We start from the raw sequence: 23,863 nt of genomic DNA on the forward strand, positions 1-23,863 counted from the left end.
TTATCATTTCATAAGAAAAAAATTAGAGAAAATATATTAATTCAGGAAAACTTGGCTTATTAGGCAAATCGGGCCTTGCATTGTAGGCCGAGAAGTGAGTTCTGGCTACTAGGTACGACATATATATATACAATACAATACAATACAATTTTATTTAGGTAAGGTACATACATACAATAAATATTTACAAGGAATGTTTCACTTATAGGTATAGCTAGTACATACAATGCCTAAAGCCACTATTACGCAAAGCGTTTCGGGCATAAATGCTCTATATATAAATGCTTGCTCTATATATATGCATAAATGCTTGCTCTATATATATAATATATAAAGTTTGTGTGTGTGTAATTTATATAAATAAATAATTAAATATTAATTTTGTTAATATCTTTTCAGGGAAAACTTGCAAGTACAATTCGTATACAAGAGGGGCAACAAGAGCCAGAGGATATGTCTACTAAGAAAATATATAAGTCTTTATCCTCACACTCTTGATATATGGTCTTCTCTGGTCTCTATTTTATATCCTCACAAATGTCCCTTTTTTTTATTTCTTTTACGTTTCTCTCCTGTTTTTCTTGTCTTTTAATCTCTCCTTTCCTCCTCTCTTCTAACACCTCTCGTTTCCTGTCTCTTCTAGCTTCTCTCTTCCTTTACTTTTTATATTTGTGGTATTCATTTATGTCATTTTTATCATGTATATTTTTCTTCTATCTTTTTCTTATCTTGTGTTTCTCTTCCCCTTCTCTTCAATGATTTCTCATTTCTCTCCTCTCTCTGTTGTTTCTGTCCTGTCTTCTCTCTCCTTGCCTTAATTTTGTTCTGTCTCCTCTTTTGTTGTGTGTGTGTCTTTCTGTCTCTGTCTGTCTGTCTCTCTCTCTCTCTTTCTCTCGCTCTCTCTCTCTCTCTCTCTCTCTCTCTCTCTCTCTCTCTTTCTTTCTCTTTCTCGCTCTCTCTGGCTCTCTTGCTCTCTCTCTCTCTCTCTCTCTCTGCCTCTCTCTCTCTCTCTCGCTCTCTCTCTCTCTGGCTCTCTTGCTCTCTCTCTCTCTCTGGCTCTCTCTCTCTCTCTCTCTGGCTCTCTTGCTCTCTCTCTGGCTCTCTTGCTCTCTGGCTCTCTCTCTGGCTCTGACTCTCTCTCTCTCTCTGGCTCTGGCTCTGGCTCACGCTCTCTCTCTGGCTCTCGCTCTCTCTCTCTGGCTCTCATATTTCATTTGATTTAAAAATGTCTGAGATTTTTACTTAATCTAAGTTATATTGCATGGTGCTAATATGAATATTATACATGACTGTTTTTTCTTTTCTTTCTCTCTCTCTCCCTTTCTTTCTTTCTCTTTCTTTCCTTCTCTCTCTCTTTTTCTTTCTCTTTCTACATGAATATTATACTTGACTGTTTACATTCACTTGTAGATTTTTATTTTTAGTTAATTAGTCCTAAACTTTTGATTAATAGATTTTTATTATTAGTCATAGAAAAACTATAGTGTTATATGTATACTCGGAAAATTTTACTTGTTTTAGTTTTAAGTAACAATAACTGCTTGTAACGTCAGACTGATCTCAGCATGACATGAATCACAGGCTGCTTCATCACAAAATCTATTGTGTTCACATATTGCATATATAGATTTTTATAGATTTTTAAATTTTTACTTTTATATTCTGTTATAGATATAGTCTATATATTTCGAGCTATTACATATATTTTGTTGTATTACTCATTCTTAATTAAATAAATATAATATTTTAATTCTCTTTTTGTACCCTATTTATTTGTAATTTGCACATACATATATAGGATGTCCATTTCTTTCTCAGATATGTCTTCTTTCTTTCTCTCCCTTTCTATTTCAGATATGAATTAAAAAATTATTATACCCTAATTTACCCTAAACGTTTTAATGTAGGTAATTAAAAGATTATAAAAAAGTTTTTAGAAATGTTAATTATTTACGTTCTAAGGTTGTATATAAAAGTTCTCAAAAAACCTTTTCTAAACGTAATTATAAACGTGCTGAAAACAATGAAATGTCGTTTTTAGGGTGTTTTAAAAACATGAAAATGTTTGCTGGGTTACAACTATAGAAGGAGCCGCGCCAGGTGACGAGGTAGTCACCACTGGGGGCTTGGGGCTCGACCCAACCACAGGAGGAGGGAGGAATTTGCCATCTAATTTGTTACAAATTTGGGTATTGTTTATTTTGAGATTTATTTGATTAGAGGATTTATTGCCAAACAGAATATAGAAAGTTTTGTCAATGTTAAGGGTGAGTTTGTTGGCAGTTGGCCACAGATGGACTTTATTTAGCTCAGTATTTACTGTGGCATTTAGAGCAAGGGGATCAGGACTGGAGTAAATGAAGGTTGTGTCGTCAGCAAATAGGATTGGTTTGAGGTGTTGGGAGGCATTTGGAAGGTCATTAATGTAGATGAGAAAGAGGAGAGGGCCAAGTATGCTGCCCTGGGGAACACCAATGTTGATGGGTAGGATGGGAGAAATTGTATTATTCACAGAAACACATTGGAGCCTGTCAATAAGGTAGGATTTGAGGTATTGTAGGGAGTGTCCTCTGACACCATATAATGATGTAATTTAAGAAGAAGGTTTTGGTGGTTGACAGTATCGAAAGCTTTACGCAGGTCCACAAATAACCCAACAGGGAACTCATTTTTATCAAGAGCTGTATGAATCGAGTTAAGCATACTAATAAGTGCATCGTTAGTGCTTTTTTTGGGCCTGAAGCCATATTGGCAAGGGCTAAGTATATTGAGTTTGGCTAGATATGAGTAAAGCTGCTTATAGATTAGTTTTTCAAAAAATTTGACAAGTTTGGCAGGATTGATATAGGTCTGTAGTTGTTAACATCTGTAAGATCACCACATTTGTGGACAGGCGTTACTCTCGCTTTTTTTAGAATATCTGGAAAGGTTTGGAGTTCAAGTGACTTGTTGAAGAGCAAAGCAATAGCAGGGGCTAAAGATCTGGAGGCTTTTTTGTAGATTAAAGTTGGTATCTCCTCAAGGGCACCAGACTTGGTTTTAAGGGAAAGGATTATCTCATTGACGTCAATGGAATTAATAGGCTTTAGGTACAGAGACTGGGGATAGTTCCCTGTCAGATAGTCCTTAATGTCAGTACTGGAAGATGGAATATCATTAGCAAGGGATGAACCAATGGAAGAGAAGAACCTATTGAACTCAATAGCAGAATCAGAGGCTGAAAGCTGACCATCGTTATTAGACAGGAGAGTCGGTTTGTTATTTAAAGACTTCTTTGATCCCAATATTTGTGAAATTGTTCTCCATGTTTGTTTAATGTTGCTCTTTATTTGGGTAAATTTATCAATATAAACAAATATAAACAAACAAACAATATAAACAAACAAACAATACAAACAATATAAACTAGTCAATTATGTAAAGTGACAGTGTCGGAAATGACATTAGCTAAAAATAAAATAATTGTCTTTACAAATTAATGATGAGTTTTCTATTCTCCCACACCACCCATTACAAAAAAACCTTTGTATAAATGCACTCCAATCTGACCTTGATAAACAATATAAATTATTCCCAAACAAGCTAACTGCTATTCAAATTTAAACACACTATTGAAAACATTCAGCCATGAAGATTTTAATTATATGTAAAACAAATTAGCTGCAAGATAATTTGAAGCTTAAGTAATAATAGCTTGAAGATTCATGAGTACATTTAATTATGTTTACCCTAGCTCAGAGAAGTCCTGTCATTCATAATTTTAATGCACACAACATCAAAAAGAGGTGTTTCTTCCAGCAAACGTAGTCCAGTCTACTAACATAATAATAAGAACCATATTACAATCTGTAAAATGAAAAAGATGCACAAAGGTAATATTTAAAACATACCTAACAATTTGAATATTTTTGTAAATAAGTGAGACCCAGATACCAGAGCATGTGCACGTAACCCTTGTTGTACTGAGGCCAAAGTTGTCACAACAAACCCAATAGTGACCTCCAGTTTAACGAGCACCTGACTAGGTGCCCAAATACTGTATTGTACAGGTCTTTCGGATTTAACAATCAATGACACGATAAATAAAGATACAGTAACCGATCTCAAATTCAGTCATTAGAACTAGCAGAATTATTAATCAGAGGTCCACAAATTGAGTGGATGCTGTATATATATTTTACAGCTTTTAAATTTGTGAGTGATGATAAGGGTTGCCTAACTTTTAAATTTGTGAGAGTCTGATGAAATGAACAAACCAGTAGTGTATTAAAAAAAAATTTAAAAATAATATTAAAAAAAAGTTGGGAAGTAATCATTCAGTTTTATCTTCTAATGATGTTATTTTGATATTGCAGTCACAGCCTGGAGAGATCTACAGCAATGGAGTGACATATTACAACACTGAGAGTCAGCAGCATCTACCAAGAAGTATACCACCATTGCAGAAAAGCCCGAAGGCAGCAATTCCGATAGTGCCACCCCCTGAAAGAGAGAATAAGAAGGACGGAATGTCTCTTACCCAAGATGAAACTTCAGCACCAATTGTCCTGGAAAGTAGGGTGCAAGATCATGAAGAACCCACTAGTAAAGAACAGTCCACTAGTAATGGTCACACTGTGCTTCAGGATGATCCCAAGGAAGAATATGTCATGCCTCTAGATTCTTCTAGCAATGATGGTGTGTGTCAATCCCAGCAACCATCACAGCCAGAAACGTTAGAGCTAGAATGCAAGGAAGTTTTGCAGAAGGATATTGCATCATGTGACACTCATTCACAGCTGGACACTAATATAGAAACCACCTTAGATGTAGTTTCTGTGAAAGTAGAATCATCTGAAAACAATATAAAGTCATCCAAGGAATCCTTACCCGTGTCAGTAGAATCTTTACCTACTGAGCAAAATAATGAAGCAGTAACATCTGGTCACATATTGGAAACACCTGACACAGCAGTAGCAGCTTCATAATATTTTTTTTTTATTTATAATGTTATTTCCTATATAGGGCTGGAAAATATTTATTAAATTAAACATAATTTGCTTAAGTGGAAGGATCTCTCTCTCTCTCTCTCTCTCTCCAGTCATTATAAAACGTAAATATTTCTATCTTCTCAAATTTTATGTAACTTGCTTCTTACACTGAATTTCATATTACATAGCTTCTTGAATGATTTAGTTTAATTTGATCATTTGAAATTGCTGTATGCATAATGTTAGCTGCATAATCTGCATTAGTAAAGGTAGATCCTCATGTACATTTTCTCTTTACAGATTTCACTACTTATGTAGCAGCCAAAGCCAGTCACAGTTAGCCACAGTCTAGTCACACCCAGACAGGCATTCAAAGTCACAACAAGTCACACCCAGACAGGCATTCAAAGTCACAACAAGTCACACCCAGACAGGCATTCAAAGTCACAACAAGTCACAGCCAGTCAGGCATTCACAGTTAATCACAACCAGTCACAGTAAATAATACGAGTTTGATGTCAGGCACTCTTGGGCCACCAAATGAAAGGAAGGAAGCCCATGAAGAGAAGTGAGAATATAGTGGGAAATAAACAGAGCAGATCATATACCATTGACTTGCAAAGGTACTGGAGGACCAAAGAGGTGTGGTGACTGTGTGACTGGCGGGAACATCCGAGGTGCAGGAGGCCGTCCTAAGAAAGGTTCTGGTGGGAAAGTTGGAGGTGAAGTTGTAAAGGCTGGAGGAACAAAGGTTGGAGGAGCACCACCAGCCAATGGATGCTGGGTATGAGGAGCTGTCACTGTGTGACCTGCTGATGTCACAATGCCTCCATCATTTACTCCTCCCTGGTAGCCTGGAAATTTGAAATTGCATTAGATAAATAATGCAACAAATATTGTACTATATTTTACCAATTAAATATAATATAAAAATATATTTTATAAAATTATCTTGACTACCCACAACAAAACATTTCTCTTAAAGCCATAAACAGTAGGGAAGGTGATAACCTTAATTTCCCCATGGTATTGCTTTCATGGAAAGTTCAGTACACACTTATGTGCCAAATTCAATGCACAACAAACAATTTGTTACACAGACATTATATGAAAATGCAGACACCCTCCACCCTGGTCTTAATGAATACAGTACAGAGCATCCTCATTAGCTGCAACGAATACATTCCAGGAAAATCCTTGGCACATGCGAATTCATTCATATTGAGCTAATATTGTGGAAAAAATAGGAATGTGCTCCAGAAACCTCACTAACTTCATGTTTTGTATTGACAAATTAATTATTCATCCAACAGTGCTAATCCTGATGTCAGAAATTTTTATCAGTACTTCAGGCTGGGAAAGGAACTCATCATAAGAGACCAATGAGGAAAGGAGGAAAGCCAAACTCGATTTTAATTTTGTAAGAAAAGAAAGCTAAGGGCTAAGGGCAAGGCAAGTTTAAATTTGTTAATTGTCAAAACAGTAAATTATTTGAGTACTTTATGTCTATGAAAATCCTCCCCTAACCATGCATGGGGAATATAAATTTTGTTGGTTGTGGTACAAAAAATTACAAATATTCAATTTTGGACTTTCCCTGTAAAAAAAGAAAAAAATGGCAGAAGAGAAGGATGGGGCTCATGATGCATTAGCAAGCGTAGACAGTATATGAAACATTAAAACTGCTATTGATATTCCAAGATATCATCTGATCATAAATGTAATTAAAGCAAGAAATAAAATATAACAAATTTCCACGTGGCACCTGACCCTATCACTCGTTACCAAGCTACCATGATTGGATATCCTGCTCTCCAACTACCAAAGCTAGCCAACTTTATGACTCCACCAGAACTAAACCATGGCATGTAGATAATTTAATGACATTAGAGCTTCCTGAATGCTAATTAACAATATAAGAAAAAATATATAATTTTGTATGCACACAAGGAGATGGGTACAGAATATTGGCATTTGTCTTGAGAGTTAAGGTGATAGTTAGACTTCAGGGGGGCCATCTTAAATTTGAGGTGGTTTAAACTTTCCTTGCAGCTTAGAATTATACTGAGGCTATCTGGAGATCTTGAGGTTATCTCGAGATGATTTCGGGACTTAGCGTCCCCGCGGCCCGGTCCTCGACCAGGCCTCTTTTTTGTTACACACCCCCAGGAAGCAGCCCGTAGCAGCTACCCAACTCTCAGGCACCTATTTACTACTAGATAACAGTACGATTCTGATTTCAGTGAACCCCTGAACACATTGAAGATCAATGATCTGAAGGAATTCTTTGTGAATGTAACACCACCATCGAAGAATATATCACGCGCCACCCTAATCCCACTGGACTCTTGAAGCAGCAATAGACTGCATGCCCATGCACTCTGCACCAACCATGGACTCCTGGAGTCCTGTTCATCAAGAATTGGAAAAACCATTATCACAGGCCCTTAACATCTTTTGGTGATGGAGCCTACATACTAGTGTTACAGTATTCCTGATATACATAAAATAACAGATCGTTCCACTTCACAAAGGAGGTAGTAAAGCAAATGCAAAAAATTGTAGTCTTGTAGCTCTAGCATACATCATAAAAAATCTTTGAAAAAGTGCTCTAAAATGTAATATCACAAAACACATGGAATCACAGTGTCGACATAACTCTGGGCATCATGGGTTCAGAACAGGGCGTTCTTACCACTCACAATTCTTAGACCACTGTGATATGGCCTTAGATGCCATGGAAGACGAGCAAAATGCTGATAAAATACACACATATCTCATAAAAGCCTTTAACAAAAGTGACCAGGGTGTCATTGCACACAAAATGCGCACAAAAGGAATTACGGGCAAAGTAGGGAGATAGATCTTTAACTTACTAATGAACAGAACTCATATTTTAGTGAACAAAAATCGAGCTATCTTAAATATAAACAAACCATAGAATTTGGTTTTAAATATGCTCAATGGCTTTCCAAGGTCCCAACTCTTTTAATGTTGGAAAATCTATGAAAAATCATTACAAATGTGATTGGAGCCACATTAAGAGTGTTATCATTCATACCTTAATATTTCCCATGCTCCGAGCCAATTCCACTGAGCAAAACTTTAATTTCAACCTATCATATGATGGGCAACTTTTTCCACCAGTTTGCTCAACTCTGGTCTAACATCCTAAGCAAATCTGCACATCAACCGCTTCATTGAACTCTGTTCGATAAATCAGATGAGTAAATCCAGCCAGGAAAGCCTGTGTTGCAACCATAGATTTGCCAAAATGAGGTTCACTGAATTAAAAATTAAAAAAATTGAAGGATTCTGTTATATTCCATGACCTATTAACTCTTACCTGCATCTACAGATGGATCCATATAACCATGTTGCGGTGGGAAGGGTGAAACTTGCTGCCCAGGAATGGAGCGTTGTCTTTGAGACGAGTATCTTTTTGGTCTAGAAGATGAGCTATCTCCGTCAGGAGATGCATTACCACCTCTGTTTCCCCGACCTTGCATGTTGGCTGCAGCAGCGGCCGATTCCTGCAGTCGTGGAGGCATTGTGTTGCGTCTGTTATCCACATTTCCACCTCCACCACCTAAGCAAATAAAACACACTTATGGCACATGCAAGAGAGTAAATTATACAAACCTAAAAAGTCACCCCCTTACATCTCATTATAAGCATCTGTTAAATACATAATAAAATAGACACTGGCAAAGTATCCAGTATCAAAAGTTCATCAACTTCACTCGCCTCTTCCTTGAGACACAATCAGGGTACAGTAGTTGCCCGTATATTGCATGCATTAAATATAGTTTTTGGCCTCCATGCAGTTTGGAAGCTTAGCAAAATCTCTAGATCACCTCTGAAATGAATAAGAACCAGTCTGGTGCTGCTGGTATGGAAAGACAAGACAAGACATTAAAAAAGAAGGTAACTAAATAGACGTGTATATTCTCCATGGCTATAGAGAATAACATTTTTTATTTGACCACCCTGGACATACCATTGAATGATTTAGTCCTGCAATTGAAGCCTTAAGCTTTTCACTGTCATGATAATAAGTTAAAATTTATACAAGATTTGCTCCCATGCCAAAACCATTTTGCTATGCTCACAAAATCTTGATTATGTGGCAGTCATGTCATTATCTTGAGGGAAAATATCCCCACTGCTGCAACATAATGCAGTACATTGAAAGACTGCACAGTGAAATGCTCCTGGATATGTGCCAAAAGGTTACCAATAAACAAAAACCACAACATCTGACTTCAGTGTATATACCGGTGGCTTAAGAAAAATAAAAACTGTTACTGGTTATATCACAATCTGACGTTAGCTATTGTATCATGCTTCGTGGTAGATGCAGAAGTGCTGCTAGATAATAGTGGGGATAGTGGAAATTTGAGACTTTGGTTGTCCACAGAAATGTGAATTTGTGAACACTCAAGAAAGCTACATTGACTTAGAAAGTTTTATTACAATGATTCAGTAAAAAATTATTACAAATAAAAACATTAAGAGCCAAAAGGAATAAGGTGGCAACCCACAATACTAAACCCAATGTTTATATATATACTGTACAGTTATCTTATTAAGAGCCATTTTTGCATATTTTTTCTGGTATTATAGAGTACAGTACTGTATTTAGATGCAATTTGAGAACATTACATGTTCAAACTTTTCTTATGCATAGCAGGGGGAAGCGAGTAGCATTGCCTGACCTAGTCCAGCCCATCCTCCCGTTTTGGTAGTTCTTATAGTAACGATGAGGACCATAGTATATATACCAACGTACAACAAGATTAAAAAGTAGAAATCGGCACTATTAAGTTGGACAAACCAGACTTGGGTTGCGAAGACAAATTAACTAACCTAACCTTCCAAGGCCTAACACAATATGAGGCCTAGTATGTGTGTGCTATACTAGGCCTAGGAATATTTAAGTTTGTTTTTTTTAGCTTAATTTTTTCTGACTATAAAGTCAACAGTACAAAGTTCTACTAAAGTTCTACTATGTAATTGCTTAGAATGCCAATCTTTGTACTATGGTGCACAGTTACAAAAACTACCATCTACAGGAGAATGGGTTACCTAGTCACATCCAGAGGCTAAGGACAATATGGTTTGCATCTTTATAGCCAAGTGTACTGTTTGTTTTCAAATAATGGTTACCACTCATGAACATGTTTTTGTCTCAAGTGCCTTACTAAAAAGTTTGGTAAAAGATTTTTTAATTAATATTTTACTCTTAACACCTTTACTGCAACATTCAACATTTGTTCATTTTCCTATTAAACTTATCTATACTGCAAGTGTAAACAATCATCTCAACCTTGAAAATAACAAACAGTACTTGTTAATGTACAAATCCACCACCGAGTTCAAAGAGGAGAGATACAGATGCTTAAAACAACCTCAGTGTTAACAGACAAAACTCTGGCCCTCTCATTGACAACTATGAGAGGGCCAGAACTAGATCCCAGGAATCAATAGGGATACCAATTCTTCAATACTCGCTTTACCTTAGCCAAAAATAAGGGTGAAGCATCGATTCAGCCAGGTCGCTATGAACCTGCACATCCTACCTTTACCTCCTCACCTAATATATATGGGTTGTGGTCCCCAGGAACCACAGCCCATATATAAACTTAACTTAAAAATGAAATGAAATGAGTATATGGGTCACTATGCATGGAAAACACATGGGTGTCATAAAGCCAGTCAGTTTTCATATTGTTTCTTTCCTAGCAGTCAGTTTGGCAGGGAAGACCCTTCCAGGTGCAAACAGAGCTTGTTGGGGGTCAAGCACCTATGTCTCACTGCCAAATCAAGGAAGATGCTATGGAAGGTCCCTCAAGGCACTGTCTTGGGTTCATTTTTCTTCCTAATCCATGTGAATGACCTACTCAAGGAAGTGTATTCATGCATGGTAATGTTTTCAAACAATGAAAAGCTAATGGGAAAATAAAAAACTGATGAGAACTGTATAGTGCTGCAGGAAGACCTTGACAAATGCCAGGAGCAGGCAAAGAAATGGCTGTAAATGTCTTAAAAAGCTTAAGACAATGAAGGTGAGAAAAAATCAGAGGAAATCTACATCATAAAGGAAGGGCAATGACAAAAAATCTGAAAGAGAAATAGACCTGAGAGAGGATATACAACACTGGAACACTGGCAGTATAACACACTCTTTCAAGAAAATTTATGCAGCTTACATTAGACTAGTATTAGAAAAATTCAAAAGGAACTTTTAAAAGTACATTGGTTTACAAGATGGCTAGTACTGTACCTGAATTAAAATGGCTAAACTATGACGACTGGGTCAAGGAACTCAACAGAAGAGAAAGGAACAAAGGAGGTATGATAACTACATTCAAGACATCGAGGTGAATAGAAAAGGCAAACAAGGGCAGCCAATTATAAATTTGGAGAAAATAGAACAAGAGGATAGGGCACAGGTGGAAGCTGGAACACAACTGAACTTGTCCGAACCTAAGGAAGTATTCATTGACAACTTTAGAGCTAAATTTCACTCGCCACAGACACAAACAAGAAAGTGGTGATCAGGTGAAAGTGGTTTAAGCTATTTCCTATATTCTTCCACACACATCATCCTGCCAGACACTTTGCCCACTATACCTAACAAAGTCTAATATTCTTATACTAACAATATTCATGATTTTTATACAATGATCCTACTAACAAAAATAAATAATGAAATATTATTTAAATGAAATATTTAGATACTGTCCTGAATGCCTCTTCCAAATTAAAGATTAAATTTGTTCTGCAAATAGCCAAAAGGAGTTCAACTTTAATACTGTACAAACTTTGCTTCTATCATTATAGAGTACGTAAATGATGTCAAGTTTCTAGCCGATAAGAAAAAACATTCAAGGTATCGAAGAGGAACTACGAGGAAAAATATCAAGGATATCTAATTAACATAAGATAGCATTTACTAAATGACAATAATTATAAAACATGTGAAACATTAACATTGATAAAACAAAATAAAAGCCGACAACCAATATACAATTGTTAAGGAATACAAAAATTACTAACGATTTTTGTTCCTGAACGGCTCTTTTCTATTTTGTGAACTGATACTGATGTTCTTTAACATTGCTGTTATTTCTTCTATATCTCTGGGTGTATGGGGAGTATGTGGTTGGGGTAAACGCTGCTGGTGTCCGCCTCTATAATTACCACGGCCACTGGGACAATTGTCTTTGTAATACTGGCCCCAACTGTCCTCATTATATCTGTTGACAAAATGCCCACAGTGTTACCTGCACATGACTGTCAACACCATATTAATTAGCAGCATAAAATATAATTAAACATTTAGTTGAACATCTACACACAAATGGTTTCAAAAGGGTTAAACATTTTAAACATACAAAATGATATGTTCAGAAGTGTGTATATGAAATGTTGGGACATTATCAAAACATACCATTTCAAATTAATTATATTAATTTTCACCTTGCAATATTAATGATAATAAAATATCACCAAAACGAATAATAACCATACTACATTATTTAGGCACTGTGCTCGCTAAGAAATCATAGTGATCACAATGCCTAAAACATGTTTTCCAAAGAAAGATAAAATGTGTCAGCTGGCAGGGAGCAAGGACCATATCTTACTTATTCAGTCCTGACAGTAGCTTAGGAATGGAGGTGTTGGTAGATAGAAGGTCAAGGAGAGCAGGGAGGAACTGGGTGTGATGATGGGCGGCAAGGAGAGAATGACGAGGAACCGGGTGTGGCCAATAGGTAGCCCGTTATCACAAGACAACCTCAGGCCGGGCTCGGGGAGTAGAACTCCCCGAATCCTCTCTAGGTATGCTCCAGGTAAGCCCTGCCACCCAGTCTATGGAAGCCCTCTTTCTGATATCTTGTATTTTAGGCCAGTGTGTCAGACTTTGTCAAAACCTTTTGATACATTTCTGAGCAGCAAATTACACTGCCAGAAACTCTTAGCCACCCCATGCACTTTTGGTTACCCACCTGCCATCCACAATTGCCCTTCTGTGACTACCCAAAAAGAACGGCATGTATAGGCTGTATTGTACAGTGTATTTCTCTGCTATAATATTTAACTTTTTTCTTATGGTGGCCGAGGTATCATGCCTAGGGTGGACCGATCCTTATCTTGTCAACCTGCCCAGTCAAATATTTTCCCTTATGTGATTTTACCTCTTGCTACTCAATAAAATATTTTCTTTCCTAAATTTTTTGTTTTAAAAGAAACACAAGTCTTGTTTTTGCTAAGATAGTCTGGTAGCAGCAGCAATTGATGTGCAGGTGTTAAGAGGAAGCAAGTTATGCAATCATTAAAGCTACGAGTGATTCAACTTTTGTGAAAAATAGTCATTCACTTTGCTACATTCCTGGTAAGAAGTTCAGTAAGTCGAAAGTTTTGGTAACTGGAATGAGGGCAAACCCCATATGATTCTGATTATCAAGCATAGACAATATTTTATTTTCCAAGTACTGTACATCTTCCCTAAACTGTCTTAGGCATAGATCAAAACAAAGTTTGAAGCGAATGATTGCCCTTGTCAATACCGTACTTTGGAACATTAGCAATCAAAAAATAACACTGACAATAAATAAATAAATAAATTTGTTACTTGTTTACAGTGTTATTAAGCCATGTCGTAGTAACTTCATCCAGGTTTCTGCTGGAAAAAGAGCAGCAGGCAAAGCTAATTGTCACTTTGTCCAATTCATTTACCTACCCTATATAGTGTACTGTCTATAAGCCAAATAAATAATATAAATTCAATTCTGTAACTTCTCAGCAACACTGTTTTATTCCCAATCCTATTCTAAGCACATTACAATAAGGTACCAGTGGATTAGTAGTCATCTGCCAATAAATTACTATGTCCTATTTTCATGCTTTACATGGAAAACCAAAAATAAGATTGAATCTATTTTGTTGTATATCTGAACAAAAATGCTTCTCTTACCTATGTTGTTCACGTTCTCGATTATAGCCTCTGCCACGATTGTAACCTCTACCAGAACCTCTGTAACCTCTGCCACGTCCTCCATAGCCATCAGCACATACATCTTGGGGTTGTGGACTAAAACCTGAGATCTTGTGTAGCTGCTGCTGTTGTTGCTGCTGCTGTTGTTGCTGCTGCTGCTGTTGCTGCTGCTGCTGTTGCTGCTGCTGATGATACTGCGGTGGTAACTGCTGCTGTGGTGAGGCTAATGGTGCCGTTTGTTCTGGTTTATAATTTTCATTATCACCTGCAAAAAATTCAACTAGTTGTTTCAACTGCCTAAAGTGCAATCAAGAAATATATTCCCAGCCAGGAATATGTGGTGTACATTTTCACATGTTCATGAATGGAGACAGACAGGAGGCTATAAATTACAAATCAGTGTCCCTTACATGCCTCTTGTGTAAAATGCTAAATACTTTGTACTCGAGAGACTGCATGGTTTTTTGGGAGAGAAAAAAAGGCAAAAAGGCTTTATGAACCTGATTGACTTTCATTATCACCAAGATAAGGAAGAGAAAGAAGGATACATCGATTTCATGTTCCTAAATTCTCAAAAGCTTATTGACACTGTCCCTCCAAAAACAAAGGCTGATCCACAAGTTGGAAAAGGAAGCTGTAGTAAATATGAAGATACTGGACTGGAATAGAGTCCAACTACTCTATTGGTATCTGACAAACAGGAAAGACTTCTGTAGTTTAGGAAAGTGTCAAGTGGGGTCCTGCAGAGTTCGGTACCTGGACCACTGTTCCAGCTGTATATAAATGACTTCCCAGAAGAGGAATACACAATAATGTTTACATATGACACTAAACTGATGAGAAGAGTAAGGACAGAGGAAAAAATAAAATAAAATAAAATAAAAGAGGACTGCACAATACTATAAGAGGACTAGACAAGCTGCAGGTATAGACAAATGATAACCAGAGTTTAATCCCGATAATTGAATAGAAATATGGTTTGGTTAAGAAAAATAAAGACCAACAAGAAAGTATTGTGCAATATATGAGTGAGGCAGTTATAACAAAAAATAAAATAGAAAAACACTAGGGAGTTGACAAAACTAGCCTTAACACTAGAGGAGCATATGAGCAGAATAACATCAGCAGCATATGTGAAACTAGACAAAACAAAAATTGGCATTTGGAAACTTTGGTGAAGAATCCTTCAAAATATTACACATCACACATGATGACAAGACCACACACTAGAATGTGAAGGGACGACGACGTTTCGGTCCGTCCTGGACCATTCTCAAGTCGATTGTGATCAAGTCACAATCGACTTGAATGGTCCAGGACGGACCGAAACGTCATCGTCCCTTCACATTCTAGTGTGTGGTCTTACCATCATACTTTAGCCACGTTATTGTGACTCATCGCCTGCATACACATCACATACTTCTGACCAGTACACAGAACACACAGCTCCAAAACACACTTATGAAGGTAATGTGGTAAACAAGTGGGATGAACATGAGCCAGAAGTGGCAGAAGCAACCACCACTCACAGGTACAATAATGACAGTACTTGAACATCAAGAGGTATAAATACCCCTCTTACAATAGCAAGAAGACAGGGCTTTATGAGATAGATCTGTCTCACTTCCTTTAATCACAAGTAGTTAAGCACTCCAGACTTTAAATACTTTTCTATCAAATACAAAAATTCCAAATCTGTCAGGTACCTATTTCCAAATTTTTATCAATTTGATTTAAATCACAACGATAACATTTATCACAATGTTTCCCCTCACAACAAGTGGTGCTATATAATGTGTTATATGTTTACACTAATATTCCGTACATACATAAATGAGGAATGGTTCATTAGGTTTATAAAGTATTACAGGCCATATAAAATACAAAAAATTTGAAGGATAAAAATAATTAAAAACTAAAATATGAAAGATATGACTAAGAATTTGAACTGTAATAGCTAATTACTGTACTATATAAACAAAGAACTGAAGAGAGGTATTATGGGAAAAAAGAAAAAGTATTTATCCCAAAATACTTCTGCCAAAAGGGGGGACATTTAATACAAGCCAGCACTTAAATACTGTATTGACATACAAAATATTATTAATTCAACCCTAACATTAAAAATATGAATACTGTGTATAATTTTTTGTTGTAATCAGATGTCAACAATGCTGTCGACCAAAACAAAAAATAAACAAAACTAACCTGTATGCAAATTGTCAACAATTGCTCCTGGCACTTCTGATCTTGTCACAGGAGATTCAAACTTGTTGAGGTCATCATTATATTTATCGCCTTCGTGTTTTTTGTATTGTGGAGAATTCAATACCGGGAATTCTTCATCGTTGTCTAGAGTTTTTCGGCTGCCATGCAAAGACCTGGGCCCACCTCTTCCAGGACCTCCGCATATGGAACCACGAACAGGCTTGGAGTAGGCATCCAAATCCTTCCAATTGCGTGTATATTTGTTTGGTCCACGACTGTCAATATAATTACAAAAACATTGTAAGCTCCTTTCATATCGTGTACCTTCAAAACAGTTTCTCACTACATTTGGTCATCTTTCCTGGTGCCCCTAAATTAACGAATGTTTTGGTGTGAACAAAGCACTTGGTAATAACCATTATTTCCCACTATGCTAAAATAGCCTTAAGTAAAATTACATGATCTTGGCTTGTAGAGAAGTTATATATCACTTTGGTATTCATGAAGTAACAAAGTTATATATTAACTTAGCTTGTCATGAAGCTATCTTAATGTTCAGTGAATTTGAACTTTGCCTTGATCAATAATCTTATTTTAGCTTAAGATATGTAATTTCAAATGAACGCTCCTAGGTGTTTTTGTTTCTAAAATAAAAGTGATGATGTTATTTGTATCTAACTTGGTTTTGTCATAGGCTTGGCAAGACGTACAGGCTTGGGACTTGAGATCTTCTTAAAGTCTATAAATATTGGTCAAGTACATCTATGTCTCAGCAAATTACAGAGCAGTCCATAAGAATTTGAAGTGACAATACTTTAACCCAATAGGTGTGTGGTTTGATTTAAAATCCAATGTACTGGATTAGAAAGATAAAACAATATTGTCACTATCATAATACTTACTAACTGAATTGGCTACAAAACTAGAATTACAGAACAGTATAAACTAAATATAGTAATTATAAACTACTGTATAAATTAATTTGCACACATGTCAAATTTGTATTGAAAAATAGAGTCCCCAAATAATTTCATGTGGAAAGATGCAGAGATGAATATACATGTACAACACTATACACCTTTCTCCTTATCATAGAACGAGGACGATACAAAAGCATTATAGTATATCACCTACAAAACATACATGCTTTTTAATTATGAAATCATTTGTTGAAATAGAAAATAATAAAAGTCGTAGAAGTACCACTGTTGGTATAGAATTGTTCCCACCATATTTACTTCCCTTACTAAAAATGCTTTTTCCTTACCCATAACGCCTTCTACAATGAGCTTTTGGAGGACCTTCATTACGTATATCATAACCATATATAGCTATTATCTCTTCCCGGGACTTGGGAGATTGGTCAAACTCATTAAATTTGTCATGGTTCCACTTATCATCCTCTTTCCAAACTTTCTTCTTACCAACTTCCTTTTTAACGACTGGTTCTTCAACCCTGTAGCAAACATTATGAATATCACAAAAAATTATAAAAAATACATGTTTATATACAAAAATAAAAGTTATATACAAAATAAAGTTATATACAAAATTATAAAGAATTATAGAATACACACACACAATGTGTGTGTATGTGTATTCACTTAGTTGTATTCACCTAGTTGTGCTTGCAGGGGTTGAGCTCTGCTCTTTCGGCCCGCCTCTCAACTGTCAATCAATTGTTACTAACTACTATATATTTTTTTTCCTTTCCCACACACACACCCCCACAGGAAGCAGCCCGTGACAGCTGACTAACTCCCAGGTAACTATTTACTGCTAGGTAACAGGGGCATCGGGGTGAAAGAAACTCTGCCCATCGTTTCTCGCCAGCACCGGGAATCGAACCCGGGCCACAGGGTCACGTGTCCAGGGTGCTATCCATACAGCCACCGGCAAAGGTGTGTGTGTGTGTGTGTAAACTCATACAATTCAAAGAATGTTTACTTTGGTAATGTATTGTTACCAAAAGCTTTCACAACTTATGTGATGATTGACAAAAGCATGCATTAACTTGGATACTAGCATGATGATAACACCATCATTGTAAAAAACATTAAGATTTATTCACCATTAGGTATATTTCAAAGAAAACACACTATAAATTCAAACTACAGTACTAATACACAAACAGCACTCACGGTTTCTCTACATCGTCTTCGGCAGCGGTCCGGTCATCATGCTCATAAAAAGTTCCTTTCTTGGGGATATACTGAGGGTTTTTCCGATCCTCATCGTCATCTAATGGCTTTTTGTCCTGTAATCACATATCACTGTAAATGCACAACCCTTGGCATGCTACATAATTACTGTACTGCAATTCTAAAAAACATGGAGATAGTGAAACTTTTGACACCAAACCCTAATTTACAATATAATTATTTCAATATTTTGATCAATAGTAATTTAGAAATACAAATGCTTCTCACCTCCCCTAATACAAGACCATCTGGCATTATAATGAGCTCATCCTCTTCCTCCTCCTCCTCTTCCCCAAGCTCTTCCTCATTAGCAGTTTCACACTCACTCTCACCTCCATCACTTCCCTGGAAAGACAAGAAAAAATTCCTCATTGTGAGGCATGATCTGTAATGCACTTCTCAGGATAATCATTAACAAAATAAAAAGATACAAAACAAGTCAATCTAATCTCATCACAACAATGTTATGGCTTGGAATAGACCTGACAATTCAAAATCTATATGGAGTTATTAATTAATAATCCCCATCCACATAGTAAAATTACTATTAAAAGTGTAAATGTTATTTATATAAAGGTAAAGTCCCACCAGAACTTGCAATGTGTTTGCCTCCTCTTAAGTACATCATGTTATACAATGCATGCTGGCAAAGTTATTACTACTCGGACACCTTTTTTTCTAATGATCAGTTGAGCACCTGCTGCCTGGTAAAACTGGTGCTTACACCCTCATAACTTTTACCACTTGGTTTGCTGATCTGCTGTGTCTAAAGCTGCCGCCCAGTTGGGTGGGTGTGCAGCAAGACTAGTAACTGTGTGACTCACCATAGATGTAAAGTGCCTTGTATAGTGACTGTTGTGAGCCTCTTGTTGATCACTTGTGACAAAGATTATTGATGTGTGTATTTGTGTAGGTGATTAGATATGTATATATACGTATATATACGTATATATACGTATACGTATACATACGTATACGTATACATACGTATACGTATACATACGTATACGTATACATACGTATACGTATACATACGTATACGTATACATACGTATACGTATACATACGTATACGTATACATACGTATACGTATACGTATGTATACGTATACGTATGTATACGTATACGTATGTATACGTATACGTATGTATACGTATACGTATGTATACGTATACGTATGTATACGTATACGTATGTATACGTATACGTATGTATACGTATGTATACGTATACGTATGTATACGTATGTATACGTATACGTATGTATACGTATACGTATGTATACGTATACGTATGTATACGTATACGTATACATACGTATACGTATACATACGTATACGTATACATACGTATACGTATACATACGTATACGTATACATACGTATACGTATACATACGTATACGTATACATACGTATACGTATACGTATGTATACGTATACGTATGTATACGTATACGTATGTATACGTATACGTATGTATACGTATACGTATGTATACGTATACGTATGTATACGTATGTATACGTATACGTATGTATACGTATGTATACGTATACGTATGTATACGTATACGTATGTATACGTATACGTATGTATACGTATACGTATGTATACGTATACGTATGTATACGTATACGTATGTATACGTATACGTATGTATACGTATACGTATGTATACGTATACGTATGTATACGTATACGTATGTATACGTATACGTATGTATACGTATACGTATGTATACGTATACGTATGTATACGTATACGTATGTATACGTATACGTATGTATACGTATACGTATGTATACGTATACGTATGTATACGTATACGTATGTATACGTATACGTATGTATACGTATACGTATGTATACGTATACGTATGTATACGTATACGTATGTATACGTATACGTATGTATACGTATACGTATGTATACGTATACGTATGTATACGTATACGTATGTATACGTATACGTATGTATACGTATACGTATGTATACGTATATATATGTATACGTATATATATGTATACGTATATATATACATACGTATATATATACATATATATATATATATATATATATATACATATATATATACATACATATATATATACATACATATATATATACATACATATATATATACATACATATATATACATACATATATATATACATACATATATATATACATATATGTATGTATATATATATGTATGTATATATATATGTATGTATATATATATGTATGTATATATATATGTATGTATATATATATGTATATATACATACATATATATATACATACATATATATATACATACATATATATATACATACATATATATACATACATATATATACATACATATATATACATACATATATATACATACATATATACATACATATATATACATACATATATATACATACATATATACATATATATATATATATATATATATACTTGGATGAAAAAACGATTCTTCGCGGCAGGGGATCGTATTCCAGGGACCATAGGATTAAGGACTTGCCCGAAACGCTACGCGTACTAGTGGCTGTACAAGAATGTAACAACTCTTGTATATATCTCAAAAAAAAAAAAAAAAAAAAAAAAAAAAAAAAAAAAATGTGTTAGTCTTAAATCCTTTAATCTCAAATCTTGCTACAATGTACCTCTTAATATATGTTATGTACTCTCGCAACCCAATGTACCTTCTTGTATATAAATAAATAGATTTCAACTGTAAGGGGGTATGGTTTGCACCTTGTTATTCTAATAATAGATAAATAATTCTAATAATGGAAGCGCTAATTATATGAACAAGTGCCATGTATTTATTCAGACGAGAACAACAGCGAACACAAACCAGCGCATATACGAACGGAATGGTTTGTATGTACAAACTTCTCAGTGAACGAAGTTGTTTCTAGCCCGGTATCCGAAATTGCAGTATACGACTTGACCAGTCCCCGTCCAGTACACCTGTCAAGAGTTAGAAAGTGAGCCTAACATCTTGTCAGCTGTATAACATGTCATTAAGACGCTGCACAGTTTACCTAGACTCACATACACCCCAGCACAGTGTCTACACCACACACACGCCTAAAAACCATCGTATATTATACACATTCTCATGTTATGCGTCAGTCTTAAATTAGAAGTGTATGGGGTGCTGGCCCCGGCCCCGCCTACATCGCCTCCTCAGCCCTCTCTATCACCCCGCCCTCATGATGGATAATAATCTATCCTGGCCGGCACTGTACTTACAGTAAGGGGCTTCCGTGGTCCTGTCTGCTCATCCTCGGACTCGTCAGAATCTTCACCTGTGTCAAGTTTTCTCCGTCGCCTTCTGTCCGCCATGGTGGTCTTGTTGCGACTGGGCCGATGGTTAGGGGACTGGTCAAGTCGTAAACTGCAATTTCGGATGCCGGGCTAGAAACAACTTCGTTCACTGAGAAGTTTGTACATACAAACCATTCCGTTCGTATATGGGGTGGTTTGTGTTCGCTGTTGATCTCGTCTGAATAAATACATGGCACTTGTTCATATAATTAGCGCTTCCATTATTAGAATTATTTATCCATTATTAGAATAACAAGGTGCAAACCATACCCCCTGTTACAAACACGCCATCTGTGGGTCAGCTCCCGAAACCCCCGCCAAACGGACGACGACACCTGGTGAGGACAGCGTGTACTGGCCTCGAGGACCAGTTTCCAGTCTGGTTCAGCGCTCAACACCGCCGCTCCTGACCTCTGGTGAGGTGGTGCTCCGACGACAGCGCCATCTATGGACTGGATACGTCAGGTGAATACGTTACGGTGACTTGTGTGCAGACGGTTACGGCGGATGGTTACGGATGGTGCGGATGGTTACGGCCTTGTGTGCAGACACCCACGGATACCAACGAGTCTGGAGCGAAGGCGGATGTGTGCTTGCGGTATGGCAAGTTACAGCGTGTAGTGAACCAGCCAGAGATTCCCCAGACGTCAGAGGTAGGTGCGGTGTGTTCAAAAGGTCTAGTGCCCTCTTCGGTCCAAGCCAGGCGTGTGGATGTTGCCGGCTATGGACATGACAAGCTCGGGAAACTTATCCCTCGGCTTACCAAATGTTTCCTATCGGTATTTTGTTTGATTCTCGTATGTGTTCTCGTTTGTGCTCTCAGTGAGGACCGGTGGACGACCCGACGAATGATGGCTCCCATGAACATCGTGAAGAGGTCCCAGGGATTAGCGATTTGTACTGCAGGTGTTGCAGTTGAAGAAGGGACCTGGAAGGTGATGGTTGATACAGGAGGTACGCGAAATGATAATATGAGTGACTGTTTCCGACAGGTTGACACCCCCCGCGTGACTGCTGAGCCTCAATGCAGCGTTATGTGGAACGTTGGTCGACCTGACGGTGGCAGAGCGAATGCCATCTGCGACGTACGAACAGCCCCGTTGGGACTAGGTGTGGACCTAGTAGAGTATGCTGTAAGTACTGTTTTACCCGCTGTCGCTATCACTCTGAATTATCAGACCCCTGTATTCCAGGTGCCCGTCTCCCTGAAGGACCACCGGACCGGTACTAGAAATACCGTCTGGGATCAGCCATCATCGGTGCCACGACGCAGGGAAGTGTCGAGTCGCCCCAGATCGTGTCTACACCGATCCTTCCTGGAGAAATGTGAGATGATGCCCCTGCTTGCCATCGCAATGGAGACGTGGAAGACGTGGAAGATTACGCCAGACAGGACATCGCCTTCAATCTTCAAGTTCCCGTTGTGCCGGAATAGCCCAGTAGGACAGTTCTGTGGACGAGACAGCCTCACCATTCCAGATTATCAGATTCAGATTCAGATTCAGATGTTTATTCAGGTAACGTATCCCTCGTCAGGTAACGAGGTGTTTGTGCCAGAGCCCGTAAGTAAGGTGTTTTAGTGTGTCCCAGTCATTGATGACGTGCCTGTTTACAGAGTCGACCTGGGACCGCTGTGTTGAAGGTTGAGTCAGTCTACCCGAGGCAGCCAGTCTCCATACTGTGAAGTTTGCTGCAGCTGTTGTGACGTCGTCCCCCCCCGGAAGAACACTGTGGTGTGTTAGCCTGCCAGTAGAGTGGCAGTGAAAGGATTTACCCGGGACCGACTGTTGGAGACGATCATCCACTGGGGTACTGAAGACAGTAGAGTGACTTGGGTTGTCACACGAGGCTCCTGTTTAGGGCGTTCCCCTTATATCGTTCGTGGAGTGACCGTACCAGCCTTGGTGGCTCAGTACCTGCCAGCAGACCAGCTGGACGTGTGGTTGACGGCCTCCACGACGGTGCCCCCAGTGGACCTGTGTTTTGGCTGACCTGTGGCCCGGGTAGGCTCGGCATTCTCAGAGGACACGTCGTGAGGCCACGAAGAAAGCACCGCGGACTCAGCACCTAGCTTCTGGCTCAAGAGTCTTCAGAAGGAGACTAATTTGTGGATTAATCCCCTTGTATAGT

The 23,863-nt window shown here is 37.4% G+C and overlaps 2 protein-coding genes across 2 annotated transcripts; one reads left to right on the forward strand and one right to left on the reverse strand.

The window, feature by feature from the left end:
- Positions 1 to 1,927: 1,927 nt before the first annotated feature.
- LOC123761689 (protein CASC3) lies at positions 1,928 to 21,812 on the reverse strand. Its single transcript, XM_069326356.1, has 10 exons — positions 21,659 to 21,812; positions 18,612 to 18,728; positions 18,324 to 18,439; positions 17,450 to 17,638; positions 16,183 to 16,457; positions 13,954 to 14,239; positions 12,033 to 12,232; positions 8,317 to 8,559; positions 5,579 to 5,824; positions 1,928 to 4,482 (listed from the first exon to the last, which is right to left on the reverse strand). Exons 1-10 carry the CDS (start codon positions 21,749 to 21,751, stop codon positions 4,409 to 4,411), a joined length of 1,839 nt encoding a protein of 612 aa, XP_069182457.1. The 5' UTR covers positions 21,752 to 21,812; the 3' UTR covers positions 1,928 to 4,408.
- LOC138365891 (uncharacterized) lies at positions 2,083 to 4,967 on the forward strand. Its single transcript, XM_069326599.1, has 2 exons — positions 2,083 to 2,189; positions 4,356 to 4,967. Exon 2 carries the CDS (start codon positions 4,509 to 4,511, stop codon positions 4,965 to 4,967), a length of 459 nt encoding a protein of 152 aa, XP_069182700.1. The 5' UTR covers positions 2,083 to 2,189; positions 4,356 to 4,508.
- Positions 21,813 to 23,863: the final 2,051 nt, after the last annotated feature.

Source organism: Procambarus clarkii, chromosome 18 (genome assembly GCF_040958095.1).
Source record: "Procambarus clarkii isolate CNS0578487 chromosome 18, FALCON_Pclarkii_2.0, whole genome shotgun sequence".
In the NCBI taxonomy this organism is placed as follows: Eukaryota; Metazoa; Arthropoda; class Malacostraca; order Decapoda; family Cambaridae; genus Procambarus; species Procambarus clarkii.